Source organism: Rhipicephalus microplus, chromosome 6 (genome assembly GCF_043290135.1).
Source record: "Rhipicephalus microplus isolate Deutch F79 chromosome 6, USDA_Rmic, whole genome shotgun sequence".
In the NCBI taxonomy this organism is placed as follows: Eukaryota; Metazoa; Arthropoda; class Arachnida; order Ixodida; family Ixodidae; genus Rhipicephalus; species Rhipicephalus microplus.
In genome coordinates this window covers 20892935-20914814 of record NC_134705.1, presented here as the reverse complement: position 1 = coordinate 20914814, position 21880 = coordinate 20892935, and the positions used below count along the sequence as shown (strand labels likewise).

The window sequence follows — 21880 nt, the reverse complement described above, 5'->3', positions numbered from 1 at the left end:
AAATTTATGCACATTTGTCTAGGCCAGGATTTTGGCTCCGCTCGAAGGTCGTCTTGATTGTCTAGGCTAGAACAGCCATCAGCACCCAGACAACACAAACACAACCTCAGGACGTCCTCAGTATGCCTCCATGAGGACAATATGACGCCCTCAGAATGTCCCCTTATGGTACTAGAATAGCACTAATCCCGTACCCTTGTCCATACACATAACAACCTCAGCACATCCTCAAAACAACACTTCAGGACTTTTTCAGTATTTATTCAGACCAACGATAGCATGGCTGGCTCAGTACTGTGGGCAGTGATACTACTTAGGAATTACTTCTTTTCATGATATTTCCATACATCAAAAGAAAAACACCCGCGAGGTCTCGTGTATATATACTGTTTTAATCAACAGACAGGTGACAAAACAAACAAAGCTTGTTGACTGAAATTTACTTAACAGTAATTAATCACAACTGACAGTTTTGTCAGGCATTCGAGTCAGGGTATAGTCTGAAAACAGAAAAGCAGTATCAAGGCAGTCAACACAGCTCAATCAACTACGTTTGTAATCTTTCTCGATAGTTTGGCAGTGTCCCCATCACCACGTGTATCGTACTCAATGCACTCACTAGTGTTAGAGGCTCTACTCTGACAGTCTCTACTCTGATCAGTACACTTGACACTGGCATTAACTTGACTTGCCCGAGGTCAGGCCATGTGTCAGATGCAGGAGTCGATCGTTTCACGTTGGGACCAGGCTGCTTCGAAGCACAATTGATTGCGAGTGGCCGGTGTTCCAGGCTGCTTCGAACCACACCTCGCTGCGGTCGGCTGGTGACAATGCATCCATGATCAGCCTGAACGTTGAGCAGCCGAGTGCACCCATCAAGACGGCAATTTACCTCCCGTTATCACCTACGACTTACACTCTCACACATATCTCACTTTTAACTATGCACCCAAACAACAAAGGACATGAACCTTCACTAGTACACTGCACCTTCCCTGACAGGGCCGCCGCTGCCAATTTGACAGTCAGTTGGCTTGGAATGGCTTGGCTACTTGACTATCCAGAATGGTGCCGCATAGTCAATGGTTGCCAGCTACTAGTTTGTTATTACGCACTACTGTAGCGTATAACTAATTTAAGGCTGTGACATTTAAGAACACACTGTTTCAAATGGACATTTCGCAATACCAGGTTTGACACCTAAGCCAGTTGACAATGCCTGTCTCATTAAGCGGGACACATAATTTGAATATTTTCTGCCAAAAAAGAAACAAACATTGCAAAAATATACAATAATTTTATGACTGTAAGAAACAAACGTGTGGAGAAAGTTTTCACGTATGAAATGCATCTACTAGGTGCGCAAAAGTCTTGAGGAATTATGTGTGTGCTCAGTGAAATGCTTTTGTCATCCCCTAAAGGTCCTTGACAGGACCTTTTCCAGACCAATTGTTGTCTTCAGAAAGCACTCGAATAGATGTTTGAAGCGGCCCTAGTGCATTGCTTTTGTCATCTCCAAAACGTCCTTAAAATTACTTTTCTAGGATAAATTGTTGTCCCCAGAAAGCACTCGAAAAGACATTTTCTGGTCAAACCAGCTTTTGTCGTCCTCAGTAAGTACCAAGGTCAATGAGAACTGTGCGAGGACGATTGTACCATATGAGGATGGCCTCAGGACATTGAGTCTTCTCTGGGCAGTAGCTTGTGGGGCTATTCATGCCTTTAATTATTATTATTATTATTATTATTATTATTATTATTATTATTATTATTATTATTATTATTGTTGTTGTTGTTGTTGTTGTTGTTGTTGTTGTGGTTGTTGTTATTGTTTTTATTATTATTGTGGTATCGGGGTTTCGGTTCCAGTGTGGGAACCTGTTGTTTGGCCCACTAGAGGGTGTTGTACATATGTACATATAGCGAGGCTTGAGTCACATAAAGGGAGTTCCTGCTTGGCTACCGGCTGCTGCATACTTCATGCCCTCTGTTCTTCGTGTACTACATTTTGGCGATGAGGATCTTCAATCCTGAAGCATTATGCAACGACGCACAATACTACATTTTGGCGATGAGGATCTTCAATCCACGAGCATCATGCAATAACGTGGGGATCTAGCCATCTTTCTCGTGCTGTCAACTCAGTACCCGTGCAAGCTATCTGACCATTACTGTATATCCTGCTTCGATTTCAACTTTTTTCCACTTTTCATGCCGATTCGGTCACAAGGCTTACCGACATGCGCATCTCTCCTGAACTTCCTTCTCAGCGCTCTCTTTGGCAGTTATGAACGCGGCTATCCCTCCGCCTTCATTTTTTCAATGCCCCAGTGTACCGCCTATTCCATAAAGGCAGTGGTGTCCTGTGCTACAGGTCTACATCGACGCCACTGCCAGGGACGCCACGCTGCAGCACAAGAAGGCGCTGCTCTTGAACGCCTTAGGCATCGAGGGACTGAACACCTGCCTGCGCGCCGCGGAATATGAGCAGCAGCCGGGAGCCGACTGGCCAACTCAGGAGACAACGCTAAATGTGTACGACGCAGCTCTTGCGCTGCTTAATGAACTCTCTGACCCTCAACCGGGCGCGGGGTGTCTGAGCGCTAACTTCAAAGCCCTGCGTTAGGGACCAGACCAGTCAGCGGTAGAATTTATTCAAGAAGTACGCCAAGTAGCCAAGCTTTGTGAATTTGACGCAGCGGTTGATATCCTCGCTTTCGACCAGATCGTCTCTGGCATCGCGTCGTCACACCTCGAAAGAACTTTTTTAGGATGGGGAAGGACTTCTCCTTACAGAAGGTGCTTAACATAGCGAGAGAGAAGGAGCGCGTCGACCACGTGTTTCTATATTTATCTGGAGAACAAGTTGATACCGTGTCGTCGCGTCTGATTCAAGATGACGGCTCAGCTCACTGAATTACTCAAGATGGCAGGCAAAATGGTGGCCGTCTTCCCCAAGTGTCGCTGCAAGATGGCGCCGGCGGGACTTTTCCTGCGTGCACCGCCTCCCTCTTCACTGCTGCGGACACCTCCTCTTGAGCTTCACCGCCGGCTCGCTTGGGTGCCTGTTACAGCCGTGGCTCAACGCGGCATTGGGCCAACTCCGCCGCTTGCCCTGCCAGGAGCCGGACATGTTCGCGGTGCAGACATCGTGGACACTTCACGCGGGTCTGCCGCACTACTACGGAGTCCACCTGTCATACTTCGACTTCGTGTGCAGCGACGATGCTTGCCCAGATGGTGAGTGTGCTTACATGCACAGCATCTGTTAGCGTCCCAGCTGGCCATGTAGTATCCTGCGTCTGATGCACGGTACTACATTTTAGCAATGAGGATAGGTTTTCAGAGCCGGTCACTGTTCTGCGTGTGGCAGTGGTGCTTCGGTTGGTCGCGTCTGTGCGGGTCATGCCCGTTCCTTTTCTGTACATGGCACATGCATTGGTGGTGCCGAATCATCTCCCGTCGAAGCATCATCGCATGCTTGCTCCCGTCCCTACTGTGCCTGGAAGTACACTGGAAGGACAGCACTTGGGCTAATTCTTTCACACCACTGGACTGCTGTGGGCAGCAACAGCGCTTGTCATGGAAATGGCATCGCTACAGGTGTCGACGCCGCAGACTTAAGCAAGACAGTGACTATTCGGACATCCTCTCTCGGGGGAGGATGCCTTACCTTTGTGTGTGCTGTACATTTCTTTATGCTGGTATTGTTGCGGATGATTGTGGCCACGCCACAACAAGGAGAACTGAAGAAAAAAAGTAGTTAGGCACGAGCAATCAGAATAAAGGGACGTTCTTGGTGTAGGGGTCGAATCTTGAATACGTGACATCTTTCTGGTGCCAAACACCCCCGGGTCACGCCCCTCCAAGACTTCTATTTTTGATGGCGTCGTTGTAGTGGCTGTACAAGAGTCGTGGCCTTGTCAGGGTCAGCATCACACGAACTATCACGCTCCTGGCCGACGAGCTGCAAGTCCTGTGTTGCTGATGCCAGTCAGGTCAACTCCCATGTTGCCTACCTCACTCAGGACACCGAACTTGTCACCTTAAACAAAGAAATCTTCGATGCCACTGACGACGACGACTACTAGGAAGAGCTCAAGTCTGCCTGCGGAAGAGTACAACCGAAGGGTCCCTTCGAGCACATTTCTTTCTCTAAGAGGCCACCAATAAGGCAACAGTAATGAGTGCTACGAGGTCAGTGGCTACATCACCGAATGCTGACGCTGGTAGTCCCAGCACTGCAGCCCAGAGCCAGGTCAGTGACTGTTCTCGAGTAGCCGATGCGATTCCCAGTCAAGGAACAATGCCGTGTCATCGCACGGTGGTCCTACCGAAACGACAGATTCCCACGTTTTCTGGCACACTTCGCGATTGACAGTCCTTCTGGGACCATTTCTGTGCCAGGATTCACCTGAATAAAGACCTTTTAAAGATCGAGAAGTTCAAGTACCTTCAGTCGTATTTGAGCGGCGCAGCAAAGAGAGCAATCGAGGGCATCCAACTAACCGAAGACAATTACAACATCGCGATGAAGACCTTGATGGAGCAATTTGGTGGACGGGACTTGCTTGTCAACGAGCACGTTGACCACCTGTTCGCCTTAGCACCAGTCAAGTCGTCGGCAGACGTGGAGAAGCTTCGCCTGCTCTACGACAAGGTCAACTTTCGAGTCTTCACGTTGACCGGTTTGAGGGTCCCACCTGACCAGTACAACCTGGTCCTCAACCTGGTCCTCAACCGCGTCTTGATGTAGTATCTGCTGGTCGATCTTGCGATTCTCTACCGCGAGAAGATGCAGGAAGCGCCGCAGGAAACGTGCGGCATCACGACACCTGAACAGAGAGCTCACCAGGTTGCCGAATTACTCAATTTTCTGCGCATTCAGACTGAAGTTCGAGAGGAAAGCAGAACAGAACAAACGGCGTCTCGTTTTTCGCGGTCGCAGCCTAAAGAGGTCGAACCTCCGTCAGCACCGATAGGACATTTGCCTACAGTGTCCGCACTTGCTGCCGAATCTGTTACAGTTACGGAAGAGATGTGCCTTTATGCATCATTTCTCAGCTCACCATCGCGGACTGCAACGTTCATCTCTTGGCTGAGAAGAAATTGGCTCGGTTGGGCACTGCTCACTGCTGCTACCGTTGCGGCTTGCAAAACCACATGGCGTGTTTTCCCCGACAGGCACGCATCATCTGTACTAAGTCCAACCGACGACTCCTCACTATCCTCGGTGAATTGTTCACACCGGTAGCCCCAATTCGTACAAACGCGACGACAGTGAACCAGGATGACCCAAGCATCGCCGGCCAAGGCACTAACACGCCTTCAGTAACATCAGCCCCAAGTGCCCTTAGCGGAATCAACACCGTTCTTCTTCAAACAGGACAAGTCTGGATCGAGGGGGGGTACCGAAAGCATCTTGTGCGTAACCTTCTTGACAGCCGCAGTTAGTGCACATTCATCCGAGAAGATGTTTCAAAGGACCTCAGATGCCCGGTTATCGGAACTGAAGAACTTTCTTTGGTTACATTCGGCCACTCGAAGCCCCGCGAGTAAATACGCAGTCAACAGGTAGCCTTGACGCTACGAGGCCAACGTAGAGACATAGCGATAACCGTGGAGGTCCTGGAGGTACCCGAAGTGTGTGCAGTTACAAGCCCGCCGCTCAGTACTGATGTTTTGCAACTTTTGTGTGACAAGAACTATGATGCTGCAGACAACTTTCATGCCCACACCTGTCACCCACAGGAAGTAAGCGTCTTTCTTGGTTCCGACATTTATTAGAAGGTCGCGACGAAAAGGGTTGATCATTTAACCAGCAACCTGATGGCCGTAAAAACCAAGTTCAGCTGGACTGTTCAGGACACCATGGAAAGCAAGAGAAGTTCAGCATCCACGAGCGCTCTATTCCTACACTGTAGCACAAAGTTTGTTCCAGACTGTGATCTTTCTGCGATGTGGCGTCTCAACGTCATGGGGATCGAGACACCTGTTGAGGAAAAGAGCAAGGATCCACCAGAACTTGAGGCATTCGAAGAGGGCATTATCAAGCTAAATGGGTGTTACCAGGTGCCACTGATGTTAAAGGATCCAGGGATACCTGCCGCCAGCGACAATCGATGATTGGCGGAGCGCCGGCTGCAAGCACAATTAAATAGGTTCAAACTACAGCCCCAATTCTTGAAGCAGTATGACAGGGCCATCAAGGCATACCTTAGCGAGGAGCACGCAGAGAAGAGCTACTACCAAGAGAAAATGTGTATTATATGCCTCATCATGCTGTCATATCAAGAGAGGCGGTTACGACAAAACTTCGGGTGGTGTTTGACGCTTCCTCGCACGGGCCTGGCCATCCCTGCCTAAATGATGTCTTGTTCAAGGGTACGAGGCTGGGAATAGACATTGTGCAACTGCTGCTCCCCTTTCGATGTCTCCCGGTGGTCTTCATCCCGGATATCGAAAAAGTATACTTGCAGATGCTTATTTGCCCGGAAGATCGCGACGTGCTGTGATTCCTCTGGATTGATCGGTTGCCCACGGACAATGATCCGTCTCCATCTGTGGTGATGTGGAGAATGACGTGGGTCCCGTTTGGAGCCTCGTATAGCCCATTTTCGCTCGCAGCAACCATTCGACATCACCCAAGTGTGAACAAAGCAGCCACGATGTACAATGAAGCATGCAAGATATTCTTGGAAGCAAGCATGCAATTGCACAAGTGGGCCTCCAATGCACATACCTTGTGGAAAATCTTCCTTAGGGACAAGATTGCTTTTAAAGACGAAGCCGGAGAGAGCACCCTAATCAAGGTCTTATGTGTACCTTGGGAACGCGAAGGCATCAGACTACTCCTCATGGTGCGCGAAGCATCTGACTTCACTGCGAACAAGCCTTCAACCAAGCGCGTTGTGCTTCAAACAATAGCAAGAATGTATGATTAGTTGGTGTAACTAGCTTCATTTTCGTTCAGGGCTAAGCTACTGTTTCAAGAGTTGTGGAAGAAGAAATGCGCATGGAACGATGCCCTCCTGCCAGAAAAGCAAGCAAGCTGGAACAGTTGGCGCACTGAATTGGACAGCATGAATCCCTATTCTGTCGATGGTTACGTATTCCTGCAAGCAGCTAATGCGATGATTTTAATTGAACTACAGGTGTTCTGGGACACAAGTCCCAGAGTGTATGGTACCTGCATCTGCGTACAGGCGCGCTCAATGAATGGGGGCTGCAACTCACAGCTCCTCATAAGCAAGAGCCGCGTGGCACCACTCAAACATATTTCGCTGCCACGTCTAGAGCTCCTGGCATGCGTTGTCCGTGCAAGGTTGTGCGCATACGTGAAGGCAGTACCAGTGCTAAGCTCTGTTCCTGTACACTTCTGGACCGACTCACTCGTGACATTGCATTGGATTCGGAACACGCCTGCCAAAAAAGAAATGTGTGTATGTCATCGAGTCTCCAAAATTCATAACCTGACATCTCTGACCCAGCGGCATCATTGTTCTGGAAAAGACCATCTCGCTGACTTGGTTACACTAGGGGTTTCATCACCTCATCTTCTTGCATCAACGATGTGGTGGCATGGTCCAACTTAGCTTTATGATCCCGGAGAGCCAATGCCTACTGAGTGTGCTGAATTGACAGAAGAATTTGCAATCTTCAAAGAAAATCTAGAAGAAACATCGGTGTGTCCTGCGGGTTTTGTTGCGAACACTATTATATCTGTAAGCAAGTGCAGCCACCTGAACAGACTGCTAAGAGTCACCCGGTAGTTGTACCGCTTTGTCGCAAACGCGTCAAGGAAACAGTGTTCTACGGCAAGACCGTTAACAGCAGAAGAGCTTCGCAAGGCAGAACACTACCGGTTGCAAAGAATCTAAGAAGAAATGTTTTCTGAAGAAGTGCAGGCGCTTCGCGCAGCGAAGGAACTACCGTCCATAAGCCCAGTTCTTCAATTATATCTTTTCCGGGAAAAAGGTGGTCTTCTTCGCGTTGGAGGCCGTCTGCAGGAGCTAGCCGACTCTTTTGATGTCAAGCACCCAATACTATTACCAGCAAGGCACACCTTGACCCATCTTGTGGTTTCAGCCATGCATGAACGCGTCCTGCACAATGGAGTAGAGGCCACGCTTTGCGAGCTTCGAGAGAAGTTTTGAGTTGTGAAGGGACGAAAGACTGTTGAAAGTGTACTGAGGAATAGTTTGCCTTGCAAACGCTTCAAGCCTGTCGCTGAGACATCTCCATTTGCCCCATTGCCACGAGACCACTTCACTGAGGCAAGTCCTTTCTTAGTCGTTTGGTTGGATTTCTGTGTATTCCTCTAAACGCGTGACACGGCTGCTACGAGCAAAACAGCATACATACTGATATTCTCCTGTGCTCTCACTCGAGCTCTACATTTGAAATTGACGACCGTTATGACAACGACAACTCTTTTCACCTTCCGCCGTTTTATCTCACGGCGTGTGATCCCAGACACCGTTTACTTGGATAACGCGCTATCTTTTCATGGCTCAGCGTGAGTTCTCAAGACCATTCTGCCAGCTCTGCGAAAGTATGCGGCCAACATCAACGTCAAATGGAAGTTCATCGCTGAGAGAGCTCCTTGGTGGGGCGGCTGGTGAGAGCGCCTCATCAGATCGACAAAGAACGCATTGAAACGGTCACTTGGTCACAACAGTCTCGACGCCAAAAAACTCGCTACGGGGATATGGGAAGTGGAAGCGGTCATAAACAGCCGACCTCTTACGTATTTTGATAGCAGCCCTGATGAACTGCAACCGCTGACTCCCTTTCACTTCTTGATCGGAAAACGCCTCATATGCCTTCCCCTTCCGCAAGAAGGCAGCAATACTCATGGCATATCAACGCGAGAGCACCTGCTATGTCGCATGTGCTATCGTGAACGTCGTATTACAGCGGAGTTGTGGAGCCGATGAAAGCGGTCCTACCTTCTACTTTGATCCGCGCCCAACGCATCTCATCGTAAACTACCTCGACTTTGCGGAAGGTGACGTGGTGCTTGTGCACGACGAAGGCGCACGTCCGCAACTATGGAAGCTGTGAAATGTTCTGGCAGTGCACCTGGGAAGGGATGGCATTGCACGCATATGTACCCTTCTGCTAGCATCAGGACACATCATAAAATGACCCGTTCGAAACTTATGCATTCTGGAGGCAAGCCAGCACGGATTAACTGCCTCGTGATTGTCTTGGCCTCTTGGGAGTATGTTGCGGATGATTGCGGCCGTGCGAAAACAAGCAGGAGAACCGAAGAAAGAAGGCAGACACGAGCAGTCGGAATAAAGGGACGTTCTTGGTGTAGGGCTTGGGTCTTGAATACGTGACAGGTATGCTGTGCAATTTATTTTTCTGTGTATATGGTACATTTTCATTCTTACTTTGCCTTTGTTACGTGTTAGGACCCCGCATGTTGTTAATTTCAAGGAGGGATGATGTGGTATCGGGGTTTCGGTTTCGGTTCGGGAACCTGTTGTCTGGCCCACTAGAGGGCGTTGTTCATATGCATATATAGTTGTAAAGTGGTTAAAAACAGGTATCCAAGCCTGCAGAGGTAAAATGGGGGCTTAGGCAGGGGTGTCCCCTGTCACCTATATTATTATTCATGATGTACCTACAAGGATTAGAGGCCGAATTAGAGGGAAGTGGACTAGGCTTCAACCTCTCTTTCGTCAAACAAGGAAAACTCATTGAACAGGCGCTACCAGCATTGATGTACGTAGATGATATTGTCACGGGGTCGTGACGTGGCCAAAGACAGAAAACTTCGTGTCGGGATTTAACTGTTTATTTGGGCGAACCTGTGCCCGGTAAAGGGAAAGTCTAATTACAGCAGCAGTCTTGCACAGATAGCAGTCTCGGACTGATAGCGGCGAACGCAGCGTCGGCCTTCGATCAACAACTGACAAGCGGCGAAGCGCGTCGGCATTTATACCCTTGCCGTCGAATGTTCTAGCGTTATCGCTGGCGGTGGCGTAGGTTCCAGAACGATCTGTACCGTTCGCACAGTGGGCGTGATCTTATCCAAATGATCTACTACAGTCCGGAACCTTCTCGAAACCTGCAGGCGCGGTTTGCGCCGAGAATCGTGTGGTGTTTCGGAACGATAACAAGAACTTGTGAAATGGAACGTGGCATTGCCCCCCTCTGAAAAAAGGCATCGTCCCGATGCTTTAACTAAGGATGAAGGTACAATAATAATGCAAGAAAGTACAATGAATAAATTACAATACAACAATAATACAAAAAACACTGTTTCAGTTTGTTAACGTGCGTGAAACGGCTTGAGGTGCGCGACATGGACGACTTCAGGTCGCGATCGGCGTCGTTGAGAGTTCGTGATGCCGTCGGGGACAACCTCGTAATCAAGTGGGCCGAGACGTCGAACCACCTTGTACGGTCCGAAGTACCGTCGCAGAAGCTTTTCACTTAGTCCACGTCGGCGTATCGGCGTCCACACCCAAACACGTTCACCGGGCTGGTATTCCACGAAGCGTCGTCGAAGGTTGTAACGGTGGCTGTCGGTCGTCTGTTGATTCTTGATACGAAGACGCGCAAGTTTTCGGGCTTCTTCGGCGCGTTGAAGGTACTCGCTCACATCGAGGTTTTCTTCGTCGGTGACGTTGGGTAACATGGCATCGAGCGTCGTTGCCGGGCTCCGTCCGTAGACCAATTTGTATGGAGATATCTGCGTCGTCTCCTGCACCGCTGTGTTGTATGCGAAGGTCACATACGGAAGAATGGTGTCCCACGTCTTGTGTTCGACATCGACGTACATTGACAGCATGTCAGCGATCGTCTTGTTAAGCCGCTCGGTGAGGCCGTTGGTCTGTGGGTGGTACGCTGTCGTCTGGCGGTGGTTTGTTTCGCTGTATGCCAAGATCGCTTGAGTTAAGTCGGCAGTGAATGCCGTTCCTCTGTCGGTGATAAGGACCTCCGGGGCGCCGTGACGTAGGACGATATTTTCGACGAAAAACTTAGCTACCTCGGATGCACTGCCTTTTGGCAGGGCTTTTGTCTCGGCGTAGCGGGTGAGGTAGTCGGTAGCTACCACGATCCACTTGTTTCCGAAATCCGACGTCGGGAACGGCCCCAGTAGGTCCATACCAATCTGCTGGAAAGGTCGGCAAGGTGGATCAATTGGCTGCAGAAGTCCCGCTGGCCTTGTCGGCGGTGTCTTGCGTCGCTGACAGTCCCGGCATGTCCACACATAACGAGTGACGTCGGTGGTAAGACGTGGCCAGTAGTACCTTTCTTGTATCCTCGCGAGCGTGCGGGAAACACCGAGGTGCCCTGCCGTCGGATCGTCGTGCAGGGCCTGCAGGAGTTCTGGTCGCAGAGCTGCGGGCACCACAAGGAGGTACTTAGCTCGAAGCGGTGAAAAGTTTTTCTTTTGTTGAAGACCGTTTCGTAGAAAGAACGACGCAAGTGCGCGCTTGAATACCTTCGGGACTTCGGCGGTCCTGCCTTCGAGGTATTCTATTAGGGCTTTAAGTTCCGGGTCAGCCCGCTGTCGTTCAGCGAAGTCGTCGGTAGTTATCGTTCCCAAGAAGTAGTCGTCATCCGAGTCGTCGGGTAGCGGTTGGTCGACAGGCGCACGAGAGAGACAGTCAGCGTCGGAGTGTTTTTTGCCGGACTTGTAAATGACAGTAATGTCATATTCTTGAAGTCTCAGGCTCCATCGTGCGAGGGGACCTGAAGGGTCCTTCAAGGTGGCTAGCCAACACAAGGCGTGGTGGTCGCTCACAACTTTGAAGGGCCTGCCGTAGAGGTAGGGGCGAAATTTCGACGTAGCCCAGATGATGGCGAGGCACTCCTTTTCTGTTGTGGAATAATTTGCTTCTGCTTTGGATAGCGATCGGCTGGCGTAACTAATAACCCTTTCAAGTCCGTCAGCCCTCTGCACAAGAACGGCGCCAAGACCTACGCTGCTTGCGTCAGTATGTATTTCTGTCTCGGCAAATTCGTTGAAATGGGCAAGTAACGGAGGCGCCTGGAGGCGATGTTTAAGCTCCTGGAAAGCGTGTTCCTGTGGTGTTTCTCACTTGAACTCCGAGTCGGCCTTGGTAAGGTTAGTGAGAGGATCGGCGATGCGGGCAAAGTTTTTCGCGAAGCGCCTATAATAGGCGCACAGGCCCAGAAATCGGCGCACGGCCCTCTTGTCAGTGGGCGGCGGGAAATCGGCGATGGCGGCTGTTTTCCGTGGATCGGGACGAACTCCAGACTTGCTGATAACGTGCCCCAGAAACAAGAGCTCCTCATACGCAAATCTGCACTTTTCTGGCTTCAGTGTGAGTCCGGACGTCTTGATGGCTTGAAGTACAGCTTCAAGGCGCCGAAGATGCTCGTCGAAACTCGAGGAAAACACGACGACGTCGTCCAAGTACACAAGGCAAGTCTGCCACTTCAATCCTGCCAGTACTGTATCCATAACGCGTTGGAAAGTTGCAGGCGCTGAGCAAAGGCCGAAGGGCATCACCTTAAACTCGAAGAGGCCGTCCGGTGTTATAAACGCCGTCTTCTCTCGGTCTCTTTCGTCCACTTCGATTTGCCAATAGCCAGTCTTGAGGTCCATTGACGAGAAGTACTTGGCGTTATGGAACCGATCAAGGGCGTCGTCTATTCGTGGAAGAGGATACACATCCTTTCTTGTGATTTTGTTCAGGCGGCGATAATCGACGCAGAAACGTAGGGTCCCATCCTTTTTCTTCACTAACACCACGGGGGATGCCCACGGACTCTTGGACGGCTGGATAATGTCATCTCGCAGCATTTCATCAACTTGTCTCTTCATTGCCTCACGTTCTCGCGTCGAAACCCTGTACGGACTCTGGCGGAGTGGTCTGGCATTTTCTTCGGTTATGATTCGATGTTTTGTGATTGGGGTCTGCCGAATTTTCGATGACGACGAAAAGCAATCTTCGTATTGCAGGAGCAGGGCCTTGAGCTGTTCTTGCTTATCGTTCGGAAGTCTGGGATTGACGTCGAAAGCTATGGGAGGGGCTTGGTTCCTCTGAGCAGGTTCCGCAGAATCGGCGAGGGCGAAAGCACTGGTGGCTTCGACAATTTCTTCGATGTATGCGACCGTTGTTCCTTTGTTCACATGTTTGTACTCATTGCTGAAGTTCCTTTGTTCACATGTTTGTACTCATTGCTGAAATTCGTGAGCATAACCGTTGCTTTGCCTCCCCGCAGCTCTGCAATTCCTCTTGCGACGCAAATATTTCGGGTGACCAACAGATGCTGACTGCCTTCAACGACGCCTTCCAAGTCAGGTGATTTAGGAGCGCCGACTGAAATAATGACGCTTGAGCGAGGCGGAATGGTGACTTGTTCTTCCAGCACATTCAAGGCATGGTGTCCTGACGGCGTGCGCGGCGGTAGTGCTTCCGCGCCTTGTCTTGTAGCAGGCCGTACTCCGGTGGGAGACCTTGCTGTCGGCGGCTCGTTCGCTGCTGTTGGTTGGCGTCGGTGTCTTCTCCGCGAAGGGGGCTGGGTTCACGGCTTGACGGGGGCGTCCGGTACATGAACGAAGCAGCACCTCCACCAGATGTCACGGGGTCGTGACGTGGCCAAAGACAGAAAACTTCGTGTTGGGATTTAAGTGTTTATTTGGGCGAACCTGTGCCCGGTAAAGGGGAAGTCTAATTACAGCAGCAGTCTTGCACAGATAGCAGTCTCGGACTGATAGCGGCAAACGCAGCGTCGGCCTTCGATCAACAACTGACAAGCGGCGAAGCGCGTCGGCATTTATACCCTTGCCGTCGAATGTTCTAGCGTTATCGCTGGCGGTGGCGTAGGTTCCAGAACGATCTGTACCGTTCGCACAGTGGGCGTGATCTTATCCAAATGATCTACTACAGTCCGGAACCTTCTCGAAACCTGCAGGCGCGGTTTGCGCCGAGAATCGTGTGGTGTTTCGGAACGATAACAAGAACTTGTGAAATGGAACGTGGCAATATAGTGCTAATGGCTGACAACAAGGAAGATTTGCGGAGATTGGTGGACATTTGCGGTAATGAGGGAGATAGGTTAGATTTGAGATTCAGTAAGGAAAATCAGCAGTCATGATTTTTAATGACAATGAAGGTAGTGAGCTTAGAATACAGGAGGTCACGCTAGAGATAAGAGATAAATACAAATATCTGGGCATATGGATAAGCAATGGGGCCAAGTACCTAAGGGAACACGGAATATACGCGACGATTAAAGGTAACAGAAATGCAGCGGTAATGAAAAACAGGGCACTGTGGAATTACAATAGGTATGATGTTGTGAGTGGAATATGGAAAGGGGTCATGGTTCCTGGTCTGACATTCGGCAATGCGGTTTTGTGTATGAGATCAAAGGTTCAAGCAAGATTAGAAACTAAGCAACGAGGAATAGGTAGGCTTGCTTTAGGAGCTCACAGGAGTACACCAAATCAGGGAGTACAAGGTGATATGGGATGGACACCATTTTAGGGCAGGGAAGCTAGCAGCAAGATAAAATTTGAGAAGTGATAAGGAAGTGCCTTATGCCCCTTAATAGACAAGGATGGATCAAGTGTTGCAGTGGCTCCATTTTCACAATGAGACTGGGAAAGGGCTGAGAAAAGGGTTCTTAGTGGTACATCAACAGGGCTTGACGGCATCCCAATTACGCTGATAAAGGAATTGGGTCCCAAGTCGAAGCAGGCTTTCAGAGAGGCAGCGAGCAAAATAATAATCGATGGTGAAGTTCCAGATGAATGGAAACTTAGCAGGATGAGCATGATCTATAAAGGAAAGGGGGACAAAGCTGACATAAACAACTACCGTCCTATAACGGTGACCTTGGTGATGCAGATTATAAAGGAAAGACTGCAGGCATCGATAGAGGATGAGGGGGTGCAGGTGGAACTGCATAATGGGTTTCGGAAACACAGGAGGTTGGAGGACAATCTGTTCTCGCTGATGCAGTGCATTGAAATAGCAGAAAAGGAACACAGGCCCCTGTGACTAGCATTTTTGGATATCAAGGGAGCGTACGATAGCGTAATTCAAGAGGTCTACTGAAGAATACTGGACACACTAGGTGTGGAGAATGGAGTCACTAATCTTTTAAAGGATATCTATAAAAGTAACAAGGTAGTTATATAATGGGAAAAACAGGTATCCGAACCCAGAGACAAAACGGGGGCTTCTGCTGGGGTGTTTTCGGTCATCCTTGTTATTCATGATGTACCTACAAGGATCAGAGGCCAAATTAGTGTGTAGTGAACTTGGCTTCAACCTCTTCTTTGTCAAACAAGGAAAACCCATTTAACAGGCACTACCAGCATTCATGTACCCAGATGATATAGTGCTAATGGCCGACAAGGAAGATTTGCAGAGATCGATGGACATCTGCAGTCCTGAGGGAGATAAGTTAGTTGTGAGGCTCAGTAAAGAAAAATCAGTAGTCATGATTTTTACTGATAATGAACGTAGTGAGCTTAAGATACAGGAGGTCACGCTAGAGATAATGAATAAATACAAATATCTGGGTGTGTAGATAAGCAATGGGGATGAGTACCTAAGGGAACACGAAATATACATAACAACTAAAGGAAACAGGAATGCAGCGGTGATGAAAAATAGGGCACTGTGGAATTACTATAGGTGTGATGTGGGGAGAGGAATTTGGAAAGGTTTCATGGTTCCTGGTCTGACTTTCGGCAATGTGGTTTTGTGTATGAGATCAAAGGTTCAAGCAAAATTAGAAACTAAGCAACGAGGAATAGGTAGGCTTGCTTTAGGAGCTCACAGGAGTACACCAAATCAGGCAGTACAAGGTGATATGGGATGGACATCATTCGAGGGCAGGGAAGCTAGCAGCAAAATAAAATTTGAGAAGCGATTGAGAGAAACGGGCGAGGAGCGCAATATCTGCATTTTTTGTGAGAATTGTCTTGAGACGATGTTTTAAACATGACAGTGATCTAATGAAGCTAGAGAGCTTCCTATTCAAGAAATGAAGTGTGTGCAATAAGCGAAATGTGTGAAAGTTGTCGGCTCGCACTATAATAAAATCTTGGAAAGCTGCGCGCGCCGTTCTGAACGGTTTAATATTTTTAATCTGGCAGATTGCCTTTTTTTGCAGAATATTGACTTTATTTGTGATTTGTTTGTTTCTAGTGGCCTATACAAGGCTGCAATACATCAAATGTGAATTAAATAAATAGCGCATAACATATCTGAAGTTTAACCTTGAGCGGCAAAGTCATAGGGCAACGAGACATCACCCTTGTTACCAAAGAAAGCTTTTTGCAAAGAAAATTTAAATGTGTATTCCAGCCTAGATTTCAATAAATATGAGCCCCAAGTTTTGTGTAAGTATTAACAATAGCCATTGGCACTGATTCAAAAATTAAGGTTGATGGGTAGTGAGTACTGTATTTGTAACACAAAAAACAATGGCTTTGGTTTCATTGGGAATTATTTTAAGCTGGTTGATTTTTAACCATCATGAAATTCTTGAATCTATATCATTTGCCCTGCTTACACTGTCTTCTAAGTTAAGGCCATGAGGGATTATAATTTAATTGCGACATATATGACCTATTGAATTATTGTGAAAAGCTGATTTTATTATGATCATCCCCTGTTTTGATGCCCGATGGCAATGTATGCTTGTATCATGCATTATTACGGCAATATTTCATGTTGAATTGTCAAGCATGTATACAGTACACAGGTATTTCTAAAGCACAAAAGATATTTTCACTGCAGTCATGAGCAGAGGTAATGCCTACAGTACATTTGTCGGAGAGGCCTAAAGTACCGTATATACTCGCATAATCCTCGCACCTTTTTTGGCGGAAAATCGATGAAAAGTTGGGTGGTGCGAGAATTACGCGGGGAAAACCTTTGACGAAAATGCACAGAGCAAAAAAGAAAACAAAGTGGCCGCAAATCGGTATTCTCACAGCAGCAACTAACAGCAAGCTTTGAGAAGTACTAATTAAAACTTACCTCAACATTAAAAGCACTGGTTCAACACAGGGCAAGATTTATTTGAGACACTAAAAGTGCAAGCAAATAGTCGAGAATTAGAATACCATACGCAAAGCTTGTGGGTGTTGCGGACGTAGCGGTAGCATTTGTCGTGCAACAGGAGCCCCCAAAAAGTAAGCGTAGGATGTCAGTATTGGGCTGATGGCTATTTAACAGAATCGTCTGCAGTTTCCTTCTGAAGAAATGAAGTTTATGACCAACATCAGCTTTAGGCACAGGGCAGGCCCAACGCGTCTTGGTGGCTTTCAACTGCCATCATCAGTAGCGAACACAAAACTCGTAGACTCTAAAGGGCCTACCGGTGGCCCTGTTGCCGTTGTTTAGTGCATGATCTATCGCTTTCAACTTAAAAGCAGCTGTGTAGCTTCAGTATCGCCCCATAACGTGACAGGATTACCGACACAACATACAAAACACGCCGCAACGCGCACTTGGCTTGGACATTATTGCGGCAGTTTTCGGGGGTGCGATAATTACTTGAGGAAAAAAAGAAATAAGGTTTTTGCAGCTTTGTCCACAAAGTGCTGCTGTTACTCTCACTTTTTTGAGCAATCGCTGTAATAATTGTTATCATAGTCTATAATGACTGTGCCATGATAAAGTGATTGTCATTTTATATCCCTGCTTTTTGGTGTAGCTAAATGGTGAAGCCAAGGGCATTGGCTCGGAGGTGGAGGAATGGGAATCCGACTCCGGCACAGAAGAAGAAGAGGTCCCGGACCGGTCAGCCGAAGACCAGAATGAAGTAAGTGTTCAAATTAGTACAAGCTCTTTTGTTATCTGGGGTCAGCAAAGTGTTTGTGTTCGACCATTCTATGTGTGTCAACGTGAGACACCTAAGTACCAGTTTCGACGCACTGTAATCGCTTATGACAGAAAAGTGTGGCCAGTAAGGTTGCCTAGGTATACAAGGTGTAATGCACTCATGGATGCCTAACCTCCCTGTCCTGTTCCTTTTTCCGCCTCCTCATGGATGCGGCTTCTATTCCTGATCTGGGTTGTAATGAAGCCGAAGTTCAAAAACATCTGCGTTTATATTAAAGTGCACATCCGCCACTTTAACATGCCTCATGCTCATGGTTACTCCATGTCGAATTTGAAAATGAATTTGTAAGCTTTAATGAATTCTCATTCGACCCTTGAAATCCCACCGAAATATGCTAAAGGAATAAATAGGTGGAACCATTACGCGGCACTTTATACTCATGCCTCTGGAATCAAAACACTGATTTATAGCGTGGCAGTTTGACAGTCTACTTGGACAACCTGCATCACATTTCATAAAAACAAGTTTGGTCGTTAATAAGTAGGCTGGCAGCAACCATATGTTGCACTTGGGATGATTTCCTAAATTCAGCACTTAGGTCTTGCATCCTCTAATAATCTCGATGTTGCATCATCGATTGGTCCTCCTAACTACTATCAGTCTGACCAAAGTAATAGGCAAAGAGTGCTTCCGATCACACAAGCCATTCATTTGGCAAATGGTCAGCAGTTCTGTCAAGCTCCTACCAGACCTGGCAGTGCAATGGCCAGTGGGCCTTCAGTATATTGAAATAATGAATTTTTTTCGGTGGGCCATGTCTTGCAAGAAATAAAGGAGAATGAACCGTGATGTCTGATGTCTATGCCCACAGCAAATACTGTTTTTCATACCACCATGGCAGCAAGCTTGTCTCGTTTTCTTTTTCTCATGCGTGTCTGCTAGTGCTTTGACACCTTAAGATCAAAGTTTCTTAATCTTCACTGCCACACTTATGCAGGGCACCGCTGCAAAGGAGTCCGAGGCTGTTGCAGAAATGTCTGCGCTCGTAAACTACATTCAGCCAGTGCGATTTCACTCCTTCGAGCACACCGAAAGTGAGCAACACCTGCACTCTTATCATTGTTTCCGTGCACTACTTCGCTTTTTATATTGGGAGAAGTTTTAATTTCGACATGTTTCTTCTGTTATACATGAAATGCTGTCGGATATTTATAACCTTGTCATAGCCCAGTTTTGAATATTTGTGTAAAGTAATAAATTGATCTACACTCAAACCTCATTAAATGAAGTTCAAGGGCAGTCACAATTATTTCATTATATCAATTATAACGGTTTGTGGCAATGTATGCTCAGATGAGCGCACAGCTATAGGCATGCAAAGAAGGAAACCGTTTCGCAGCCCGATGTACTGATATGCGACCATGCGTGCGAGGGGAAAAAAACAGCAGTCGAATATCATTAACTCGAATGCGCTTAATTTGAACTTCCGGTTAATTCAGACTCGCGCTGTGGTTCCGTCAAAGCTATGTGTATTCCAGTGGGTGAAAACGCCCTGTAATTCGAACGCGCAAGCACTTGCGACGGTTAATTCGAACATACCGCACTCCAAAAATGCTCTCAGCGCCATGCCCAATCCCACGGCAGCATCTCTCAATGCTGCGCGCGAAGAAAGAAAAAAAAAAAGGAAAGAAAAGGCGAATTTCACGCGTGCATTGGTCTCTATGCCTCATCAAAACAGTGGCTTTGTTAAACTCAGCTGCCCAGCCGCACTGCCGGCAATGGAGGGCCAGATGCGTGGATGGGGTATCTTTCAGAAAGCTAGCATGCTTCCTTAGACGGATGTGAAGGCAATCTCCCGTCTTCCCTATGTACATGCACCTTCATGACAAAGGGGTGGAGTTCCCCACTCCACTCCCACTGTCAGTGAAACACTTAGAGTGCTTTATAGAGCAAACATCAGCGCTGACAGTGGCCTGCCCCTTTTTCACTCTTTTGACAACTCTCGCATACACACTTCCTAGCTTTTTGGTAGCATAAAAAACAACGTCACTGTTATAATGACTGGCCACCATCTTCAAATGGTGCAACACCGTGTGAAGGTATAAGATAACAATGAACTTTTTTTGCCGATTTGAGGCCATACCTGCAGCGTCAAAGCCTTCTTTTTGTTCCCTTTTTCATGTGTTAGAACATATACCTTCTCATCTAAATAGCGAATAAAAAAAGGATCAACCAACTGCAATGGGGAACTCATGGCAACACGTCTGGTTTTTCACAGAGGCGTTTGAAGGCTTTGCAGTTCGTTGATCCTTTCTTTATTTGCAATGCATGTAAGGTGGTAAAAGTGTTTGCTGAGCATAACCCTTCAAGTTGCACTGCGTTCATCGTAGACATACATGATTTGTTTAATTCTTTGCCACATAGTTGCCTCATGAGCTGTGTGAAAGGAACTATTGTCGAGGACAATGATGAAGTGTTGTTTGGAAATAATGTAGGAATTTCAGTGGAAAGCTTCCTGGAACCACTTTGGTTCTGCTTATGCTCTATAGTTGTTTCATTTGGCCAGTGTTTGCACGCAAAAAAATCTGGTATCTGTATCAGTTCACAGGTAGCCCCAGTACTAAGCAATCAATTTCTTGGAAAAATGGACTGAACCCTTGAGTAGGACTTCGGGCATAGTCTAACGCTTGTTTTTAGATATGTTGACGATTACTTGGTCAACTTAATAGAGTCTGTGAACCAGGTCTTCAGAATGTTCAAGCAAAGGGGCTAAGGTCTGTGCTTTACTTCTGAAGGCTCAAGAGACAATGTCTTGCAATTTTTAGATCTTTTATTACAGTTCCTGAAGGACCATGTTTTCTGGTCTTATTCCCCCCGTTTCATAAAGCCACTTTTAAGCTATCGCTCTGCTCATTCAAAAATTGTAAAGAATGTATTGGCCACATCTTGTCCTAATTCGGCTCTAATAAAGTGCTGGCTTCACGCTGTGGGTGAGAGTTTCTTATGGCAAGTTATCAGATTGGAAGTTGCTGGTATGACGTGCCTTGTCCTGGCCTCCACTTCACAGCGATTGTTTCGTCGCCTGAAAAGGGAAAAAAAGAAAGCCTCGATGTTGTGGGTGTGGCCTCTGATTAACAAAAAAAAAAGTTTGTCGCTATTTAATACCTGCATGCTGTGTCGCACTGTTTGAATAAGGTGGCCAGTCATTATGACGTAAACGTTGTCTTTTGTGCCCACAAGAAGCTAGTAAGCGTGTGTGCAAGAGTTGAAAAAAAGAGTACAAAAGGAGCATGCCACTGTCAGCACTGCAGTTTGTCTTATAAAGTACTCTAAGCATTTGACTGACTGTGCGTGTGCAGTGGTGTACTCCACCTCTTTGTCATGCGGGTGCACGTACAATGGGCAGATGGAACAGTGCCTCAACGTCCGACTGAAGGAGCATGCTAGCTCTCTCGAAGGCACACCATTCACGCATCTTGCCCTTCATATCCGGCAGTGTGGCTGCACAGCTGAGTTTAACAAAACCCCTTTGTTGATGAAAGATAGAGACCAGTGTGTGTGTAAAATTGCTGAAGTGTATGAAATCATAAAAGCTGGAGACCTTGGGGTGAGCCAACCGTCAATCCTTCTTACAGATAGTGAGATTACACATCTACAACATACTGCTTGATTACATGCTTGGGGGGGGGGGGGGGGTGAAGGTTTTTTTATGCCTGCATGTTTGCATAAATATGACACATTTTTTTATTAAACTTTCATTTGTTAGAAAGCACTGATCGAGTTGAATATTGGCTATAACTGCATTATAGAGAAAATGTGTAGGGAGGTCGATTCAGTTTTCTAAACCGTGCTACATTAAGCAAGGTACTTCTCAGCGCTCCTATATTCATCTCACCACTCATTAAAAGGTAACTATCAGTAAATTCAAAACGAAACAGACAAGCTGCATTTTCAAAATAAATGGTTCAGATAAGAAGCAGCCAATACCTTCACTTGTTTTATTGCCCAAGCTGTTTGAGGCATCGGTAATTTGTGCTCCGTCCTGCAAACCTGCACAGGTGGGTATGCGGCACAGGAA

General features: G+C 47.4%; 1 protein-coding gene across 4 annotated transcripts in view; it reads left to right on the top strand.

Annotated features, from left to right (window-relative positions):
• The window catches only part of Plc21C (Phospholipase C at 21C), a 685580-nt gene that overhangs the window by 224479 nt on the left and 439221 nt on the right, over nucleotides 1-21880 (top strand). For all 4 annotated transcript variants that reach the window (XM_075865841.1, XM_037419231.2, XM_075865843.1 and 1 more), the window contains 2 exons: nucleotides 17674-17781; nucleotides 18800-18896. In XM_075865841.1, the coding sequence (XP_075721956.1) occupies nucleotides 17674-17781; nucleotides 18800-18896 (205 nt within the window). The remainder of the gene's footprint in view (nucleotides 1-17673; nucleotides 17782-18799; nucleotides 18897-21880) is intronic.